We start from the raw sequence: 21,328 nt of genomic DNA, 5'->3' as shown, positions 1-21,328 counted from the left end.
CTAAGTGTTGCCTGGACTCAATACACAGTGCCTCACCAGAAGTGGACACTATATACTGCACCACCCTTCTACAATCGGTACCATAGCCTGAATATCCTGGACTCGCCACTCGAAAGAATAAGCTCTCATGAACGGGAGTATCTGAGAGGGAGTCAGGCGTGACATTGGCACGTTGATCATGAACCCCAGTGAATGCAGGAGATCTACCGTAGTCTGGTGGTGGGAAACGACAGCCTGGGCCTTCAGCAGCCGGTCATCGAGATAGGGAAATATTGGCTCCCCTGATCTGCACAGAAGAGCTGCAACCACTGCCATCACCTTGGTGAACACCGAGGGGTGCTGATAAGTTCAAAAGGGAGCACAGTGAACTGAATATGCTCGTGGCCAACCATAAACCACACGTTACGCCAATGGGCAGGCAGGACAGGGATGTGCAAGTCCATTGCCTCATCCAGTCCCCTAGGTCCAGGGCAGACTAGACCTGAGCCAATCAGAGCATCTTGAATATCTCCTTTTTGAGGAAACAGTTGGGGACTCGGAGATCTAGGATAGGATGAAGGCTCTGGTCCTTTTTTAGGACCAGAAGGTTGCAAGAATAGCAACCACAGCCTACTTCAGGCACCGGAACCCTGTCTATGGCTCCCTTGACCAAGAGAGCTATGACTTCCTCCCGGAGCAGTGAGATGATCCTCTATCAGCCAGTGGCAAGATGGGGGTATGGAGGGAGAGGTAGTGTGGAAGGGGAGGGAGTAACCCCTTCGGACAATCTGTAGAACCCACCTGCCCGATGCTATGGACTGCTAGCGGTAGAGGTGATGGTGAATCATGTCACTAACTGGACACCCATGAACTAAATGGGTGAGACTAGGAGAACTTGGAGGCTGCCAGGGGGCGGTGGTTGGACCAGAGATCTGGCTACCTGATCCACAATGTCTGTAGGAACTGCACCATCATCCATGCAGAATCTGGGAAGCTTGTGCAGCTCAGTGGCTGGGATATGGTTGGTGCGGCTGAAAGCCCTTTCCTTGGCCATGAAAGGAGCGAAAGGCAAACTGGGGACGTGGGGTAGCCGAGAGGCTCAAGGATTTGGCCTAAAGGTGCTCCAGCGCGGAGTCCACCTTATCTCCAAACAGACGGGCACCTTTAATGGGCATGTCCATGAGGGAAGACTGAACATCCCTCAAAAAGTCAGATGTTCTCAGCCAGACGTGGCATCTGAGTGCCATCATCAACCAGCGGTTCAGTCGTGTCCAAGCCACAGCATATAGTGAACTTTGCTGCTTCTCTCCCCTTTAGCACTGCTTGAGAGAGAATGGCCCAGGCCTCCTCCGGAACCTGTGGCACCCCCTTGGCAACCGTTTCCCACAGCATGTGGGAATAGCGGCCCAATAAGCATGCAGTGTACACTGACCACAAGGCTGGCGGAAGGAAACATTTTCTTACCCACACTATCCAGCCTCTTGGATACCCCATCTGGGGGAGCGGCAGGGAACGAACCATGGAAAATGGATGCTTGGACCACCAAGCTCTCCAGGGCAGGGTGTTGGGTGAGGAAGTTTGGGTCAACTGGAGCGGGGATGCGGCAGCAGGTAATCGTCCAACTTACATGAGCCCCTTTGCTGGGTTTGGACCAGGTCCCCAGAAGGACGTCGGTGAGGGCTTTGTTGAACGGGAGCGGGAGTTTAGAGGAGGAGTCTCCTGTTTGCAGCACCTCCATCAAGATGTTAGTTTTGACTGTCACCGAGGGCAAAGGAAGGACGAGGAACTTAGCCACCCTCCGCATCATAATTGCAAATGTAGTTCCCGGGGGAGAAAGCATGCCAGTATCTGGAGATGTGTCCAGCCTGCGGACATCATAACAGTCCATATCCTACTCATACTGGTATGCTAAACGGTCCAGTGACCCCTCTCTCTCCTCCCCAGGCCTAGCCCTTCAGAATATGGCTCAGGAACTGATTTAGGATGCATGAGGCCTATCAGCGCCAGAGTCGATGTCGGTTGACACGGCTCTGGCTCCATGTAGTCAGTTATAAGAAAGGGGCAGGCACTGCCAGTGGGTGCCGGCAGTGCAAGGGGCATCGGCGTTGGAGGAAGATTGCAGTGGCATGACTGCCAGTGGTCCGGATCCATGGGTGCTCATCGGAGACTGGCCAGAGCTGGCAGCACAGAACCAGAGGGCCCCCTTTGACCCTGCAGGGCCCGAACGTGTGTCGGATGAGTCAGGCTGCTCAAAATTGAGGCCTCATAAGAAAATATTTTATTTAAAAGGGGGTCACTCCATTTCCCAGAAAACTGGTGGAGGCCTGGATCTGGCCCAGGCGCAGGTGCAAAGAATCAGGCCTAGAATGCCAATGCTCCTATGTAGCGTGGGACTACAAGTGAGGAGAAGTTGAAGAGCGCTTCAACTTCTTGTGGTTTTTATGCTTCTCACCTGAGTGCCCCAACAATTTGGAGTGGGATGATGAGGCCTTCGAACACCTCGAATGTCCTTAGGCCTTACTCTCAAGCAGGACTGTGACTTCTGCGAAGTCGCCTGCCAGGCTGCTAGCAGCTTCAGGGACCGCTCCATCAAAGCACTGGCTGGCATGGAAAGAAAAGATCTGACATAAGCATGCCGAGGTGATGTCTATATAGGTGCCTATATAGGCGACGCATACGTCATGCGGAGCACAGGGGTACTGCTCATAAACAATCTTCCAGATCCTGTCTGACGCCTGTGGAAATTCAAAGGCAAGAAATCTGCGGCTAGATGTCTCTATCAGGTAGAAAACTGCATGAGCCTTTGGCATTCCTATTTTTTATGACTCGGGGGTGATAGTAAAGGGGCACTGTGTCCCCCTGAGGTGAAAATAATTCCCTTCAATTCCCTACTCTACCCACCCTCCTGCCTCCTCAGGTCCCCACAAAAGGCAGGCTATAGGGCATTGTGACTGGTGCTGACCCTACTGGTGCTGAGCTCAGGGGGTGCTGTATTTAGAAATAACTTCTGTGTTTAAAAGAAACAGCTGCAGAGTTCCTTGTGTGTCCAACAATATTCAGGCAGCATAAAAGTGTCAAGATAACGCTCATGATTTATGTTCCTGCTGAAGAGAGAGAGTTTACTGCATTTTATGTGGATAGCTCAGTATGGTACTGCTTTTGCAACAGAGATCCTTTTGTTACTTGCAGTTTAGACATTATAATCCTAATATAGGATAGTGAGCATTGAGCAGTCATCAAAGAGGTGCATGCAAACAGCATGGTATAGGTTAGAATGTTAAGTTTTTTCCTAGTCTTTCATTAATCTAACGTTGTTAACAAGGGTTAGTTTGGTTCAAAATACCATCCTTATTTATAAAGGCAAACCCAACCACATTAGTCCGTTTTAAATCATGCATTTGGGATCCTCTATACCAAACACTCTTAAAATATACTACCTACTAGAATGGATGACAGGATTCCTACGTTCCTACATTACTTATGTAACATTTCTGATAAAGTGATTTACACTTGTATGAATCATTATCTCTGTATAATGTGTGCAATGTAAAGTGCTCTGGCACCTTACACTGATATGGGTCGTGCTAAAAAGCTTATGAAGAATGTGGGGCACTGTTGGAGGGTGACAACAAGGGAATCCGTCGAGAAGGAGGTCACTGAGGGGGCCTCAAAAACAAGTGCACAAGCAGGTGCCACCAGTGCTAAAGCTGGCTATAGCCTCACATACAATTACCACCTGCTTATACCCGAGGAGATAAGCAGGACGAGAGCACTGCCAGTGCACAGGGTGTGTATCCTTGTTCTAAGTGCCCAACTACATGTAAAACTGGTATCCTGACTTACTTTTACACTGGAATCATGCTAACGGAGCATGTATGCAGAAGCCTAAGCCTGTCCAGGTAATGTGCAGAGTGCAAAAAGAGGTGATGGCAGCATACCATGTTTTAAGTAATCTATAGAATGACAGGGCCATTTTCTCTGTGTCAGTGAGAGCACATTCTACTGCCCCCTCTTGTGTAAAGATCTACTGTTAAGGGGGAGAGAAGGAGAAAGTGTGTGTGTGTTTGTGTTCCATTTCGATACCCCTGGTTTAACATGGCACAAGATGGAGTATGAGGACAGCTTCCAGTGTAAGCCTACATTTCTCTGGCAGGAGGGTGAAGACCTGGACACTGAAGTGAGGAGGATTGAGAAAGAGCACAAAGGCTATGTCTATAGAGCAGCCTGTTAATGTCATTTCAAAGAGAACCAGACCAGTTCTGAAACCTGAGACAGTGCATCTGCATCCTGTGTCCATGAAATGTATGTGAAAGTAGGATCCAAACCCTCTCCCCACTCTGTCTCAAATCAAAGTCCTTCAAGCCCCAGAAATGAAGTACAACCCATAGTTATTCGAGGACTGCTGTGCACCTAGGGCGGGTGGCTGCATTGCAGGCAGTGTCTCAGGGATGAGCGGACAATACAATCTCCATCTTGCTAGAGAAGGTCATGTTTTTGCCTAAGTTCCTAAAGGTCTGCCAGTTTGCTTAGAGAGGAAAAGAGAGTGCCTAGCTCTGCAGAAGGGAAGATTATCCAGGAAGGGAAACATCCTTTACAACAAAACTTTTACGACGCAAAGCTTTTACAACACAGGTTTTACTACGAATACCTTTACAACGCATTACACTGGGGGGCGCTCTAGGATAGGGAGTAAGTTTAATTTACTATCCAACACCTTCCCTAGTGTCCACGGGGACTGGAGTTGGAATAGTAAATTAAACTATTCACTATCCAGCACCCCAAAGTGTAATGCGTTGTAAAGGTATGCATAGTAAAACCTGCGTTGTAACAGCATGCGTTGTAAAAGCATGCGTTATAATGTCATACATCCATCCAGGAAGAGAAGCCCAGCATGTTCCTAGTGCGTGGGACACCCAGAAGTAGTTGACTGCTGAAAGGGCACGTAACTGTTCATATCCTAAAGGGTGCAGGCTCCCCCAGTTTTCCATTACAGCTCCCACTGTGGGCTGAGTAAAGAAGTAACCCAAGGTGTCAATGTGCAGCCGAGTGTTACCATCATGTATTCACAAGGCCTTGTTCTGCAGCTGCCACCAGAAGTGCCCACCCATTAGAAGCTTCTGCATCAGCCTTCTGCCCCACAACTGCTAAAGATGAGCATTTACTCCACTGGCCTCCAGAGCTGAACTGTTAAAGGCGAGCATCCGACTACATAAGTCTCCAGGGTGACAACTGATGAAGACCAGCACCTGCTGTATCAGTCTCCAGGGCTGCAATTGCCGAAGGTGAGCATCTGCTTGCATTTTTCCCAAAAGCTGCCACCCCTAAAGATGAACACCCACCTTTGTTGGCCCAAAGGTTTCAGCAGCTGACAAGCCTACAGAGCACACTGCTTAGGGTCTGCAATCCGAAAGCATACTAGGACTCAGTCTGTGGCCTCCAGCCCTGGCATGAAAGCTCATGAGTGTGAAGATAGTGATTGCAGAAGTGCACGCCTGGGACTCACCAGTGTCACTAAGAAAGCAATGCAGTACTGAATCTGCACAACCTGAGAGACTATACCTGAGAGACTATGCCTGAATAGGAGCAGAGGGAAACTGTTGTTGCCAACTGTTAGACCTGGCGTCTTTGGCGTCATTTCCCCAGTCTTTTTGTTCTGACCTCCTGTTTGTTGACTGTATGCTACATTCATTTTTGCTGGTTTTAGGACTCTGCTTATCTGATTTACTAGTAAGTCCCTAGTCAATTGCACCAGGTGTGGCAAGGGCCTGTAAATCAAATGCTACCAGTGGGCCTGCAGCACTGATTGTGCGAACCCACATGAGTAGCCTGGCAAACATGTTTCAGACCTGCCACTGCAGTATTTCTGTGTGCAGTTTTAAACAACCATTTCAACCTGGCAAGTGCAACCACTTGCCAGGCCCAAATCTTCCCTTTTACTGCATGTAAGGCAGACTTAAGGTAGGCCCTAGGCAGCCCCATGGGCAGGGTGCAGTGAATTTAAAAGGTAGCACATGTACTTGTGTCGTTTACATGTCCTAATAGTGAAATACTGCTAATTTTGTTTTTCACTATTGCAAGACTATCTCTCCCAAAGGGTAACATTGGAAGTGCCTTGAAATATCTTGAAGTATAATTTCCTATTGGGAGCAGGTAGGGATTTGAAGTTTGGGGTCTCTGAACTTACAATTTCAAAATGTATGTTTTTGAAAAGTTGGTTTTTAAATTGAGTGATTGAAAATGTCACTTTTAGAAATTGGTATTATCTTGCTTAGCCATTCTATGCCTCTGCCTGTCCGTAGAATCCACTTTTGGGTTGGCTGACAGTTGGGCTCTTGTGCATTCTCTCTAGACAGTCCCACACAGTGTGCCTTGCATATCCTGATGGCCCATCACCAGGCTGATGGGCCTTCCTGAGCTAGAGTGATGGGAGTCAGGGAAAGGAGGGTCCTGTGCACTACAAAGACTTTCCTTTGAAGTTTGCCTACTTCAAAGGCAGAAAAAAGTATAAATATTTGACCTCTGACTCCCCAAATCAGACCACTTCTGGACTAAGGACATTCTGCCAGGAAGAAAAGCAGGATGCTGTAGGAGGGACTGACTCAGCATGTTTCCTTGTTGTACTAGCCTGCTGGTTTCTGCTTCTGTCCTAGGAGTGAAAGGATTGGACTTTGCTATCTATATCTGGCTTCCAAGGTTTTCCAAGGGTGTGTGCGTGCTTGGCACCGGTAACAAAGTCTCAGGGCCATCAAAGACTTCACCTACCAGTGCCTGGGCCCTCCTTAGAGAGCCCCAACTTGCAAAGTGGTGCCAAATCCAGTTCCTGAGCCCTTGGAAGTGTATCCTGGTTAGAAAATCCACGCATCGACTCTCAGCCCCCATGTTCTCTATGCAGCACCATAGTGCAGTTAAAGAATTACTGTCACCGATGTTCGTGGCACCCACTCAGACTCCCACACAGCCCCTTCATCGCTGCTGAAGAAGGGGCTGTGTGGGAGTCGATGCATTACTTGCTTCGCAGCTGTGAAATTGACGCAGCACATGCTTCGCCCCTGCTGCATCGATGCAGCACGTCCGAAGATAAATGCATTACCTCTCCTTCCGGTAAGGAACCGAAGAATCACCTCCACTGGCAGTAAGGAACCGGTGCATCAACTCCCCTGCATAATTGTAAGGAACCGACGCATTGCCCCACCACAATGGCAGTAAGGCACCACAACATTATCTCCCCTTGGAGTAAGGAACAGATGCACCGCTTTGCTTTTCTGATGCCCCACCTCCCCTGCGCCTGTTTCGTCTTTGAGCATCCAAGGCACTTTCTGCTGAAAGAAACGCATCCCTAGATTTTTATTAACTGAACTTACTTAAACTTTGAAAATGACATCTTTGCTTTTGTATGTTAGAGTTTTGTTGTTTTGGTCTTGTTTTGTTCAAATAAATAATGGCTATTTTTCTAAACTAGTGTGGACTCTTTTTCTAGTGGTTTCACTGTGTTACTGCATGTCTACGTACAAATGCTTTACACATTGCCTGACTACACATGCCAAGCTACCAAAGGGGTGAGCAGGGGTTATCTTAGCTGTGTGACTCCATTACCTTGAGTAGAGTGAGGGTACAATTTGATTGCTTGGGAGCATTTGTCTCGTTGTTGTTTTACAGAGCTGTGCCAGCACTTGATTGACAGCAAGATTACTGAACCCAGTAAGCTTGCCAAGGAGGCGGGCCGCTAGCTCAGCACTAGGGTCCAAAAGAAGTTGTATGTGGGAGACTCAGCCATGGGTGGGCAGAGTCCCAAAAGAAGAAGGGGTGGGGGGGGGGGGGCGAGGGGGGGACAAGGGTAAAAAGAGGTGAGCTCTCCAAGGGCCCCAAACTAGTCCCTCTCAGGAGAAAGATTCTGTGCTTATTTTAACTGGTGCATTCAGGTTGAGTCCATTGCCACTCTTTTTTGGGGGACCGCAACTTATTTTTCATTAGACTATGACCCAGAACAAGAGAGGGAAAGGCAAAAAGGGAAGGGTTAAAAGAAAGCATGTTGGAAAGAGAAAAAATCTGGCATGCCAAAACATCAAGCAGCACAGCAAATAAACAAGATACAATTGTCATTTCAACCAACCAGAGCTCTCGCTCAAAGCAGCCAATTTAGCATGTAACTATCTGAACATCCACTGGCATCCCCATCCAGAAGAGATGCCAGTTCAAGATCATCACACATGCCTAGAAAGTTCTACAGGACCAAGGTCCACAAGACACCTGCGCTCCGCATCACTAACCCTCACACAAACACCTCGTATCGGTCACAGCAGGGGTCGCTCCTTCTCCTACATCTCTGCCAAGACCTAGAAGGACCTGGCCCTCCACCTCCGGACAGCAGCCTCCTTGGGGGACTTGAGAAAGAAGCTCAGGGCCTGGCTTTTCGATGGAAACTCAGCACTCTCAGCTCCCATTTACCCCTAGGGGGTGACAACGATGCGCTATACAAATGTGAATTGATTGATTGATGTAACGCTGAAGTATTTACAAAGTAGGTGGCAGCATCTTCCCATTGAGCAATTGTAAGATGTCCTTGAAATTATGAATATATGAACACACTGCTGACATCATTAATTTGCTAAAATCCCACTTCTGGTTGCCAATAATCGAAAGCAAGTTTGCGCTTTACTAAGATGCACAAAATATGCAAATAAAATGGCCCCTAGACCTAATAGACAATAAGGTAAGCAAGCATCCTAAGGCTAAAGGGCACTCCAGGTTAATGCAAAAAATGACACTCACATTTGATTATACAATATATCATTGGAAGTTGGGGTATGCAGGTAGAAGGGAACACTGATGTTGACGCAATAGGAATACAACATTATGTTTTCACTGGTGGGGGTGAAGAAGAGAATGACGGAAAGACAACAACAAAGGGAGCAGGGATAAAAAAGAACCTTCACGAGTGAGATAAATGGGAAGGGACCGCAGGGTGGTGAACGAAGGAGGTGGAATCAAGACTAAGAAGTCTTGGTATTCAGCAATTCCAATATTGCAATTGTTGGCTAGGGCGTCTGAGGAAAAGGTTGGGCCTAGATACTTATTATTTTTCAAATTAAGCTCTGATACGCATTCATATTTTAAATATGTTCTTCTCATTAATAATTCTACTCTTTGGGCCAGATTTCAAAGGTAAACTAAGACGATTGGTCTAAACTAAGACCAAACATCTAAGTTTACGACTTTCACAATTCACAATGGCCATAGTACTTGTAAATGCTCTTGGTGAATTCCCAAAGTTGTAAACGTAGACGTGTGGTCTAAGTTTAGACCAAACATCTAAGTTTACCTTTGTGAATTGGACATGTTATGCTTAAATACCCTACTGTTGAGGAAAAATGTTTTTTTTTAAAGCAGAAGTGAAGAACTTTACGTAGGTGTGTAGAATTTTTTCTCCACTTTTTTGTTATTAACAATAAGCATTCCCATGACGTTCTATCTGCTTTCCATGTTAATCCTTGTACCTACATTAGTTCCAATTCACTAACATCATCCTTTCGCCTTCCAAAAACCCACTGCTCCCACTCAAAAATTACTGGGAGTTTCCACTGTTACATAATGAATTCCAACTGGAAAAATGGGTTGCTATAGGAATCTCACATTTTCATTAAAGGACTAACTGGTGAAATTTCACCACAGGATTTATATTTTGTAATTAACAAGAAAGCAACAAGTTATTTGAAGTGAGTTGTGCAACTTTCTCCTGCAAAAGGCTTTTACCCGACTTTGGCTAACCCATTTCCCCAGAGTTCAACAAAAGTCCACCCTCTTGCCTCACCTCCCTTATTTACAATCTATGCAAATGAAATTCCCAAGCATGCTCCTGTTATGGGTGGCATTCGCAAACAAAGACCCTGCAAACCTTTGGACCATCCCATGACCGTAACTTCAAGAGGGCTGCTGCACAGGGTTTTAGTTAGAGCACTTGGTGTTACACAATATGTGTTACTACTAAGAAGTCAAAAGGAAGGGGAATATTAACAAATAATGAAATGCAGAGCTTGCAAATTAACGACAGCTGATTGAATCTAACTTTTACAGGGTCACTTTCATGAAAAATATTTGGAAAAGTGCAGACTAAGTGCTCACTGGGGCCACCCCAAGAAGGAATAAAATACGACGCTCACAAATGAATTGTGGGCAACTGGTGATAAGATAGAGGATTATCTGTTTGAGAGGGACATAGTGACATGAACACAATTGTTCTTCCCTCTTTGAGGCATTAGCAGGATCCTTCAGCTTTCAGGAAACTGAAGTAGAATTGTATTTCCTGGTTCCAATGCAGACTTCCATTCTTTATGCACTGCATATATACCTGAAGGGACCTCTCCACACACAGTCCATAGCTCACTACCTAGTTTACACCTTAGCACATGCAGAAAAAGAATGTTACAGCTGGACGCCAGGCTCCAACCATCCTGAAAGCGTGTAGATTCATGGACCAGCATGTTGCAATCCAAAGGAAGTCCAGGGGTAGCCATATTGTATTTTATATATACAAGGTTTATTAAGCTTAGTTACAGGTTATTAGGATGGTAAGTAATTAACAGATAGCATGTTGATAACCCCTCCATAAGCAGCATCCTTGCTGCTCAACCCACATGCTCCAACTGTCTCTCTGTCAACCACACCAGGCAGTCCAGCATTCCACGACATCAATCAAGCATTCCAACATTCCACACACATCACATTCATACTGGCTGAGCAGCAGGGAGCAGGTAACTAAGGGAAAGGATTCAAAGTAACACTACAAGTCACAACACAGCACCAGCAGGGTACACAGAACGCATAATGAGCCCGACAATGACTTACAGAGATCTCCTTCCTTTACCAATGGCACACAACACAGGAACACGACACACAACACTTAATTAGTAAGGCAAAGGAAAAAGTCTAAAAATGTTAAAGATACACCAGATTAGCTACCAGCAAACACTGATATCAAACATAACCTGACAGGTGACTTGGTCTTCCACAGGCAAGGATTATGGGGACAAATTAAATCAATACAAACAATCTCAAGGAAGTTGAGATTATGCGGAGGGTTGGTTCCAATGTATACAACCCTCCCAATTATGAGTAGAAGGTATCTATGTGTATGAAGTTTCCTCTGTATACATCCAAGAGGTTCCTTTGTTGGCATCTGAAAAAAGAGATCGTTCCACAACAAATACAATGGGAAATTAAAGAAAATGTTTGCACAAAAATGATTCAATTCTAGTGCTTTGAAGCAGTGTCCAGTTGTGTAACCTAACAAATTTAAGATACTTTTGCTCATCCCTGGGACCAAGCAGTCCCCTCTGGGTTGAAGCCTCCGCTTGTTGAGCTTGGCCATACAGGAAATATGAATCATGGGCTCTTTGTATAGCAGTGGTCATTGATCAAGGAAGCCAAACCCAGGAAAAGGTCCAAATGCGTAAAAGTATTGAAGAGGCAAATAACAAAACCATATTCTTCTTTGATTGACTTACCTTAATTTGCATTAGCTCCTCTCCAACTTTCAGAAGTTTTTCATAGTAGTAAAAAGCTGGCAGGCGTGTTTTATATTTGTTCCAAATATTGAACAAAGTGCTGGCTCTGATACAACGGAAAAAACATATTCCAAAGGGCAAGAGTTAATAACATGTTCAGCATTGTGTGTAACATAATTTAAAACAAACATATTTTTGCAGGACTAATTTTACAATGCAACATTTTCGCATATGGTTTACAGTTAAACAGCAAAGTGGTTGTTTTGTGGAACTCGGTGGATCAGAAACAGGAGCCAGGAGCTGACAGCTATACAAGTCTTCTACTTTTAAAACTACTTTTCCACTTAAAGATAAGTTAGGTAGATAAATAAAATTGACCACTCCTTGATCCCGGCATACTTTTAAACAAAAACAAGCATAGGCAATGCCAATAAGCCTGGCTTTAAAGAAATGTTGTATAGTAATGTGAAGCAATTCAAGTTTAGAGCAAGGGATAGATATGTATTTGTATGGAAGTAAAGAGCCTTAGAATAATATTGGTGTAGGTTAAAAGGTGAGGTGAGAGCTATACTGTCAATCCATACCTAAAAATCCATGTAGGTTAATGACTGCCCCATCCCATCTGTGCTGCTGCAAGAGTAAAAGCAACACAAATTATCCAGTTTTTATAAACACTTTAATAGCACAGCAGTGTCTTGTGTGTGTCACTGAATGTTCAAGCTTAGGCACCTGGATAAATAAACAATACGATCACATCTGCGTGGAGGCTAAACACTATTTTTGTTAGCACACTACTCCTGCTCAATTAAAATATGATGTAATCCTGGGTCCCAACATGTAGGCGGAGCCAAAGTCTCTTTCAAGTGATGAACACATAATTGTTTGGCGACTGCTGAGCTGTCATGCCAGACCTTAGAAAGATTGCCTCGCTCAAACGTTATACCTCAATCAAATATAAAACTACTTTCTGCTAAGTTAATAACTCACCAAATCAAAATGGGAAGTAAGGGTGGCAAACAAAATGGAAGGGATTTTCAGCCTGATTCATGAAAGACCCGTTTTGCGAGTCTTTAATAGCGTATCATAAGGAATCGGTATTACAGGCTCGCAAAACGGGATTCATGTAGGAATGGCAAAATAAAATGCGATTCCTACATATTCCTTATTTGCGATTAGCAAATTGCTAATCGCAATTAAGGAATAACTCCCCATTCATTCCTATGGGCCAAAAGGCCCATAGGAATGAATAGGGAGTATTCCTTATTTGCGATTAGCAATTTGCTAATCGCAAATAAGATAGCGATTTAAAGGGTGCCAGGGGTGTCCAAAGGACACCCTGTAGCACCCCTTAAATGCAAATTTAAACAGGTGTTGCGCTCACACATGTCCAAAGGACATGTGTGTGTGCAACATGCAACTTAGAAAAATGCTTTTAAAAGCATTTTTCTAAGTTTTCGCTATTTACCACGAGGTTTCACCTCGCGGTAAATAGCGGGCCGAAATTGCGAATTCGCAATTTTAAAATGGATGATGAATTGCATTTAAGGAATCTCAAATAGAGATTCCTTAAAGGTCATTCATCGCAAAATAGCGAAATCGCTATTACCGATTTTTGCATTTGGGATGATGAATCCCAAATGCAAAAATCGCACTCGCAAAGGGCCAGATTCTGCGAATCTGGCCCTTTGCGTGTGCCATTCTGCATGATGAATCAGGCTGTTTGTCTCCAACAGAGATTCTCTCCCTGTCAAACAGATTCCGCTTTCCCAATCCCACCCCCCCAAACCCCAACTCCCGGATCTCTTTCATCTTTTCCCAGAGTTGCCTTCCAAGGGCCTACCTAGTGATGACTCAGATTGGAGTATATACATTGTCACATCAATGGGGGCAGCTTGTGTTTTCAGACTTTCAAAGCGAGTGACCCTCGAGTTGAATGGACTCACTTTCGCAGGATAGTAAGGTAAGCCTGTGTTCTCTTTCTCGTGACTGGCTTTACAAGGAAGAGTTGTCAAACGTTACAAGCTATTTTGAAGTACATTAAAAAAAGACTATGGAAAAGTCAAAGGAGGGTTCGTGTACCAATTGCAATGTATCTGATTAAATGCGTATTTAATAAAAGTACAGAAAATATGTCAAATATTTTCCAAACATTTTAGGATTATGAGAGGGCATAGCCAAATTACAAAACAAACAGGAGAACCCAGCTTTCATCTAATGTATGTGATCCTATGCCTGGCAAAAGAAGCAGGTCAGGCCCCATAATACAGCCTTTATTTAAGCAACTTTATTTCTTCAAACATCTGAAAATTATACTTTTCAAACTGTCAGTTATTGTTCCTTAATCTCCCTCCCGTAAACCAATTTATCAAATCGTGTAGGAAGCTTTCTCTAATCTTTATTGATTAGCGCAATAAAGGAATCAGGGCATCATGTTCGGGATTGCAATAACTATGTACACACAGAAAATACCTTTAACTTCCCCTTATGAGCAGGTTGGCAGCCGAGGGCAGGCATTCGTGCTCGTCAGGTGTTACTAATTGCTGTTGTCTTAAGGCTAAACTCCCTGGGGCTGCTGTCAGTCAGACACACACCCCGCCAACATTGGCAAAGACAGTAGGACACTGGTACTGGGAAAGCATTATTAAGTAGCAGGTGTGGAAATATCTACCCCTATGTAGTTGAACGAGACACCGGCGAAACGTTAAAATCACGCGTGCTTCCGTTTAAAAAATGTAAAATTGCCTATCGCAATAATCTCATGCCAATGCCACGTGAGCTCACTTGCTACCCCGATGATTTTGGTGCACGGAAGCAGCTTTGTGGTTTAACCCAATAATAGCGGAGAAACGGCCTCCCCTTCGCCCCTTGAGCTGAGAAGGAGTGAAGCGTGGTTCGCCACTTTTACAAGCAAGGAGCACTGAATTGAGAAGCTAAACGGATGTGTGGAGAAAAGAAGGGTGCGTCCACAGGGGGTTGTGCCGTCTTCACTCTTTGCAAGTTGAGACTGGCGCCGCTATTAAGTAAAAACACTGCTTTAAATATAAAGCGGCGCACATAATAAACTTTAAAGCTTTAACCTGCTAGCGGCACTATATAAGGAGGATAACAGTGCGGGTAAATACCTTAAGATGCCACCAAAAACTGCACATGGCGGGAAAAGCAGAGGGATGTCCGATACCCCGGGAGGCAATAGACTACAGGACTTACAGACAGGAGGCAGCATTAAGAACAAGCATTTGCAATGAAATAGGTCTCGCATTAGGCACGTTTGAGCTATTGGTCTTGTCAATGACAAATTTTTTATTTATGTGTTGGTTTTGAAAATAGCAACATTAATAGCTTTGTCATTTACAATGCCAATACTTTTATCTTTTGCAAATGTGACACCTATAGCATTTGTAATGCAACATGTTTTGTATTTACGTGACTTAGATGTATTGATATTAAAAATAACAATGGCTTTTTAATTTTTTTAAATAATTAATACTTAAATAAAAGTTATTATTTATAATGGCAATAGCTTAAACTTTTGTAAATAACTTTTTTTTTTTTTTTTTTTTTTAATCCTCATTTTGCGATTGTATAAATAAGAAGGTTTCTGGAGTCTGATGAAAAACTTTGCCTTCACAGCCCCATCACTTTCCGAGATTGCCTTTCGGGGTGTATCCCTTTCATTGTTTGATCCATCAGTTTTCCTCCACTTACCCTTTATCTTTTCCAATAATACCATTGGACGATCGGGGGGGAGCTAGCCAATTTGACTACTCGGCAGATATCATTTCTACCTGGTATTATGGTTTATCGCGTATAATCATTGGATTTATTGTTCATGACCCGGTGAGTGATATTAATTACTTTGGAAATACTGCTCCCAAATTTCCCAAAAGTTTGTTCTCTTTGTGTATCCCCTGTTTCTGTCAATATTATTGATTTTAATGGTGTAATTTAACCAGTTTGTGTAACTTGGAGCGACCGGTTTAATCCAGTTAATACAAATCTCCCTTCGGGCTAACAGCATTAATACAAAAAGTAAACTTTCCTGTTTTTTACTTAACTTATTTCTGCCATCACCTGTGTTTCTGTATATCCCGAAAAATATTAAAGAAGTACTTACAGTTATGTTGGTTTCTAGTATCGTATTCACTGTCTTACCAATCTCCTCCCAGTAATTATTTATTACAGGGCACTTTTGAAACATATGTATATCGTCCGCACTTGCTTCTCCGCATTTGGGGCATAACTTAACATTGGATCCTTTAAATTTGGACAGTTTCTTTGGAGTCCAGTATGCTCGATGAACTGTAAACAGGTGGTTCCTCCTTAATGGTGCTGACTTTATACAGGACCAGCATTTCCCCATTGATTCTTGCCATATCAATTGTAAGTCTATCTCTTGATCCGGTATGTCTTTTCTCCAAACTTTTTCCGGGATTGTAAACTCTTCCTCTCCTGATTCAATGAGTACCCAATACCACTTTGATATTTCTTTTCTTATTTTCGTGGTTCCTGTCATTTCGTTTTCAAGTGTTTCGTTTCCGGTATTTTTCTCTTGTAATGACTTCGCCCAGTTTGATAGCTGGTAATATTTGAATTTTGATATCTTACCATCTGTTAATTCATGTAACGAGTTCCATGGGATTATCTCATTTCCTTTTAGGATTTGTCCCCATAGCATAATTCCTGATGTTTTAAGTGGTACTGCTAAAGAATCTTTTAAGCATTCTGGTGACCCTGGTGAGTCCCATATAGGTGCTTTTCCACTGTAATAAGGTATATTTACCGAAGTTCTTATTTGAAACCACAATTTCGCGGCGTTATATAAAATCTTCAATTTTATTTTTTTGAAAAATTTTGGATGTCCAAATTTAAACAAGAAATGATCTGTTTTTTCAGTCATGTTTTGCAGGAAACTTGGGTAATCTTGATACTTCCTCAATAATGGCCTAAAATTCTTGAATTGAAAGGACCTATAGTACTCAAATAAGTCCGGACTTGCTATCCCACCTTGATCTTTCTTCCTCTTGAGTTTACTCCAGGCTATTCTCGTGCTTTTTGAAGCCCAAATAAAACTTGCGATTTCACCCTGAATCTTCTTCAAGGATTCTTTTTTAAAATCCAATGGTATTGTATTGAAGAGGTATGTATATTTTGGAATAATAGACATTTTTATTATGTTAGATCTCCCCAAGAAAGTTAATGGTATGCTTGACCATGTTTTAAGAAGTCTTCTCATTTCTTTAGCTATTATCGTTAAATTTAGTTGCGGGACTTTCTCGATTTCCTTTACCAAAGTAATTCCTAAATATTTTAGTTTATCTCTGCTATACTGTGTGAGAGGATTACAGTTCCAGCTCATTGCTTCAGTTTTTTCTTTATTCGTCAGATAGCCTGAGACTTTACCAAAATCACTCATCAACTCATCCAATGCTTGATAGGAGCTTTCATAGCTTGTTGTAAATACCATTAAGTCATCAGCATATAATGCTACTTTCTTTGACCAATTTTGATATTCAAATGCAGAGATCTGAGTATGATTCCTAATTAACGTAGCCAGTGGCTCTATATAAAGATTAAAAAGTAACGGTGACAACGGGCAACCTTGCCTTGTGCCACGTTGTATTTTGATGTTGTCACTCAGGTTGCCGTTGATTAGTATTCTAGCTCTTGGATTCCTATATATTTCTTTTACCACATGGGCGACACTTTCCCCCAATTCGTAATTTCTTATGGCTTCGTTTAGAAAATCCCAGCTTACCCTATCAAATGCTTTGGCAGCGTCATAGGTGATTATAGTAAGGGGAAGATTTTTAGAAGAGGCAATATCAATTGCTGCGAATAACTCATGAGTAATTTCGTGAATTTGCCTTCCTTTTATAAACCCTTTCTGATTTATATTAATCAAGCCAGGCATAACTTTTGCAAGTCGTTTTGCTATAACTTGTGTGAAGATTTTATAGTCACAGTTAAGTAGCGATATTGGTCTATATGACTCACATGTTTTGGGATTTTTTCCGGGTTTTAGAATAACACTAATTATCGCATCATTCCAGGTATCTGGAATTTTCCCATGATCCATAAGTATATCGTTCATTAGGTCTGTTAGTTTATTGATTAGGTGCTCTTTTAATGTTATATAGAATTCGTTCGGAAGTGCATCTGGACCAGCGGCTTTTCCTCTTTTTAAGTTGTTTATCACTTCTCTAACTTCCTCCGGTTTAATCCTTTGATTTATCTCTGTCTTTTCTTCGTATATTAGTTTTGGAAGGTGAACAGCTTCCAAGTATTTACCAATTTGCTCATTAGTTGGATTTGTGTCTTCTTCATATATGCCAGAGTAAAATTTAGAGAACTCCTTTCTTATTATATCGTCTTCGGAGGTTTCTTGTGCTTGTTCTGATATCTGAATGCATGATATATTATTCCTAGATTGTTCGAGTTTTGTTAAATAACTTTTGTGAAGATTATGTTCAGTGTATTTTATTGTGACGAAAATCCAAGAACAGAAGTGAAATATTAACATTTTTTGTAACATTTGTAATAAAGCTTGAAACATTGAGAGAACATATTTGAACCAGTTATTGTTGAATGGTTGCACAGGTTGATGCTGTGGTGCCGACAAATTATGCTGTGGCCTTCACTGATTATTTCCTGTTGAACACCAACCGTCCTGGGGGCCGCTCCGGAGGAGGGGTGGCAGCGGCAATACGCAAGAATCTTAAGATTATCGCCTCCGCCTCCATGACCCTCCCTGAAGTGGATAACCTGGTCCTCCGTCTTGGGACCGAGGTAGGTGCAGTTACCCTAATGGTACTATACCGCCCCCCTCACCCCATGCCTTCCTTCCCCTCATCTTTTATTGAACAGTTGACTAATCTTGCCACCTCCTCCCCAGCACTGTCATTGTTGGTGACTTCAACTACTGGTTCCAGCACGAGGACGCTGGCCCCCATGCCTTCGAACTGTTCGAGGCCCTCTCGAGCCTGAACTTTACTCAATTAGTCAGGTCCGCCACTCACAGTGGCGGTCACATCCTTGACCACATTTGGGTCCACGGGGTCAAGTCCTCCTGTCCGCTTATAACACCTTGTGTGTGGTCTGATCACTTTTTGATTGACACCACTTTCTCGGCTGTTGGCCAGATTAGGATCCCACTGCAGGAGGGCGGCACCGCCCGCAAGTGGAGAGCTGCCGATTCCTCTAAATTTCTATCTCACCTCTCCCTAACCCGTCCCCTGCTTCCCAATGATTTAAGCACCAACGAGCTTCACGGGCATATTTCTGACTGGCTTACGACAGCCAGCGATATTTTTGCCCCTCTAAGTTCCCTCGATCCCGACACTGCAACTCCCACAAATGGTTCACCCCCCATCTCAAGACCCTGCAATTGGAACTTCGCCGATCAGAGCGCAGGTGGAGGAGAGACTATTGCTCGTCTAGCAGAGGCGTATATGTGGCCGCGCGCATTAAGTACAAAACAGCCATCTCCGCAGCCAAAAAAGCTTACGCCTCAGAAAAAAAATCTTATCCGCCCCTTGCAAGTCCAAAGAGATTTTTAAAGTTCTTAACGAATTCACTTCCGATCCCAGGACACTTCCGACTCAGGCCCCCACACAGGAATCTTGTAACGCGCTAAGTACTTTCTTCATTCAGAAAATTGCTTTGATTAAAGACACCATCCCGGCTACTCCCCCTGGCGCTGGTTCCGTCTCTCCCCCCCACAATGCCCTCTCTTTCACTCAGTTTCCTCCCTTAGACCCAACTTCCTTGGCCACATTGGCTACCCGTACTAAGTCTGGATCTCCAGACGACTGCTGTCCCCCCACCATACTACGAGACATCTGCCATTCTCTACCCGACTGCATCCTTCCCCTGCTGAACTCCTCTCTCTCGTCCGGTACGGTGCCCAGCTCCTTCAAGGAGGCCGTTTTGGTGCCTCTACTGAAGAAGCCGGGTGCTGATCCCGCCGTTCCGGCGAACTACCGCCCCATCTCCCTCTTACCCTTCTTCTCCAAAATCCTGGAAGCCCACACCACTGCCTGTCTCTCAGAGTTCATCGAGAGCTCCAACTTTCTCGAGGCCAACCAGGCCGGCTTCAGACCCGGCCACTCCACGGAGACTGTGATCTTGGCCGTGCTGGATGCCTAGAGAGACGGCGCTGAGAAGGGTACCCCCCAGGCCTTGGTATTATTAGATCTGTCAGCCGCTTTCGACACGGTGGACCACAACATCCTCCTCCACCGTGTCGAGCAGGCTGGCATCCAGGGCCTGGCGCTGGCATGGGTCAAATCCTTCCTGACCGGGAGGTCTCAGACCCTCAGCCTGGGCACTTTCAGAGCTCCTAGGGAGCACTCGCCCTGCGGGGTCCCCCAGGGCTCCTCCTTATCCCCTCTTCTCTTTAACCTCTATCTTCGACCCCTCCTTTTTTCTCTGAGGCAGTGGGACGTCACCGTTTTTAACTACGCGGACGACCTGCAACTCATCTTTCCTCTCAATTCCCCCTCTGCTATTCCTAATTTCCAGGCAGCTATGTCCCACATCCTCCAGTGGATGTGTCAAAACCAGCTCAAATTGAACCCCGGAAAGACGGAGCTCCTTCTTCCTGGCAGGAGCTCTACCCACTGGGGTCCGCATTTTTGGCCGGCAGAACTTGGCCTCCCCCCCACCCCCGTGGCCTCGGTAAAGAGTCTCGGGGTCACTATTGACTCCGGCCTTTCTCTCGGGCCCCAAGTGGGGACGGTGGTCTCCTCCTGCATGTTCCAGCTGCGCAGGATCAGGAAGATGGCCTATCTCCTCACTCCTGAAGCCCTTCTGCAAGTTGCCATGGCCCTCGTCCTCTCCCGCTTAGATTTTTCGAACTCTATTTACCACGGTCAGCCTAAAACATCTCTCTCCAGACTACAATCTGTTCAAAATCAAGCGGCGAGACTGGCCCTTGGGATTCCGAAATGGCAATCCACCAAACCCCATCTCTCTAAACTGCATTGGCTCCCTGTCATCTCGAGGGCAACCTTTAAGATCGGCTGCCTCACCTTTAAATCTTTATCTGGCTCCTGTCCCGTCTTTCTGAAATCCCTCATCAGGCCCTACTGCCCTTCACGGAACCTAAGATCAGCCCACCTTCACTTCCTGTCCATCCCCCCTATCAAACTCTGCAGATCTGGAGGCCGGAGATTTGCATTCCTGGCCCCTAAACTTTGGAACTCCTTTCCCCTCTCTCTCAAAACCTCTAACTCTCTCATTCTTTTCCGTAAATCCCTAAAAACATGGCTTTTCCCTCAATCCAGCTAAATCCCTCTGATCCTTCTGCATCCAACCAGCGCCAGGAAACCCACGGTGTCAGTGCGCTTTACAAGTTCCCCTTACAATACAATACAATACTGATGCTGTGGTAGCTTATAGTGATGTTGTGGTCCCCTTGAGTGATGCTGTGGAGGTGCGATAGATAGATAGAGTGAGAGTGATAGATAGACAGATAGTGTGAGGGTGATAAACAGATAGATAGAGGGCGATAGATAGAGGGCGATAGCTAGATAGAAAGAGGGTGATAGATATTTGGATTAATAGATAGAGTGAGGGCGACAGATAGATAGATGGAGTGAGGGCGACAGATAGATTGATAGAGTGAGGGCGACAGATAGATTGATAGAGTGAGGGCGACAGATAGATAGAGTGAGGGCGACAGATAGATAGAGTGAGGGCGACAGATAGATAGAGTGAGGGCGACAGATAGATAGAGTGAGGGCGACAGATAGATAGAGTGAGGGCGACAGATAGATAGAGTGAGGGCGACAGATAGATAGAGTGAGGGCGACAGATAGATAGAGTGAGGGCGACAGATAGATAGAGTG

At 44.5% G+C, this 21,328-nt stretch overlaps 1 protein-coding gene across 1 annotated transcript in view; it reads right to left on the bottom strand.

The window, feature by feature from the left end:
* The window catches only part of CFAP54 (cilia and flagella associated protein 54), a 2,285,874-nt gene that overhangs the window by 2,229,745 nt on the left and 34,801 nt on the right, over positions 1 to 21,328 (bottom strand). Inside the window, exon 2 of the mRNA XM_086918163.1 lies at positions 11,481 to 11,586. Coding sequence (XP_086774289.1) covers positions 11,481 to 11,586 — 106 coding nt within the window. The remainder of the gene's footprint in view (positions 1 to 11,480; positions 11,587 to 21,328) is intronic.

The sequence above is a fragment of the Lissotriton vulgaris genome, chromosome 1_1, assembly GCF_964263255.1.
Source record: "Lissotriton vulgaris chromosome 1_1, aLisVul1.2, whole genome shotgun sequence".
NCBI classification, from domain to species: Eukaryota; Metazoa; Chordata; class Amphibia; order Caudata; family Salamandridae; genus Lissotriton; species Lissotriton vulgaris.
This window is presented reverse-complemented; position numbering and strand designations above follow the sequence as displayed.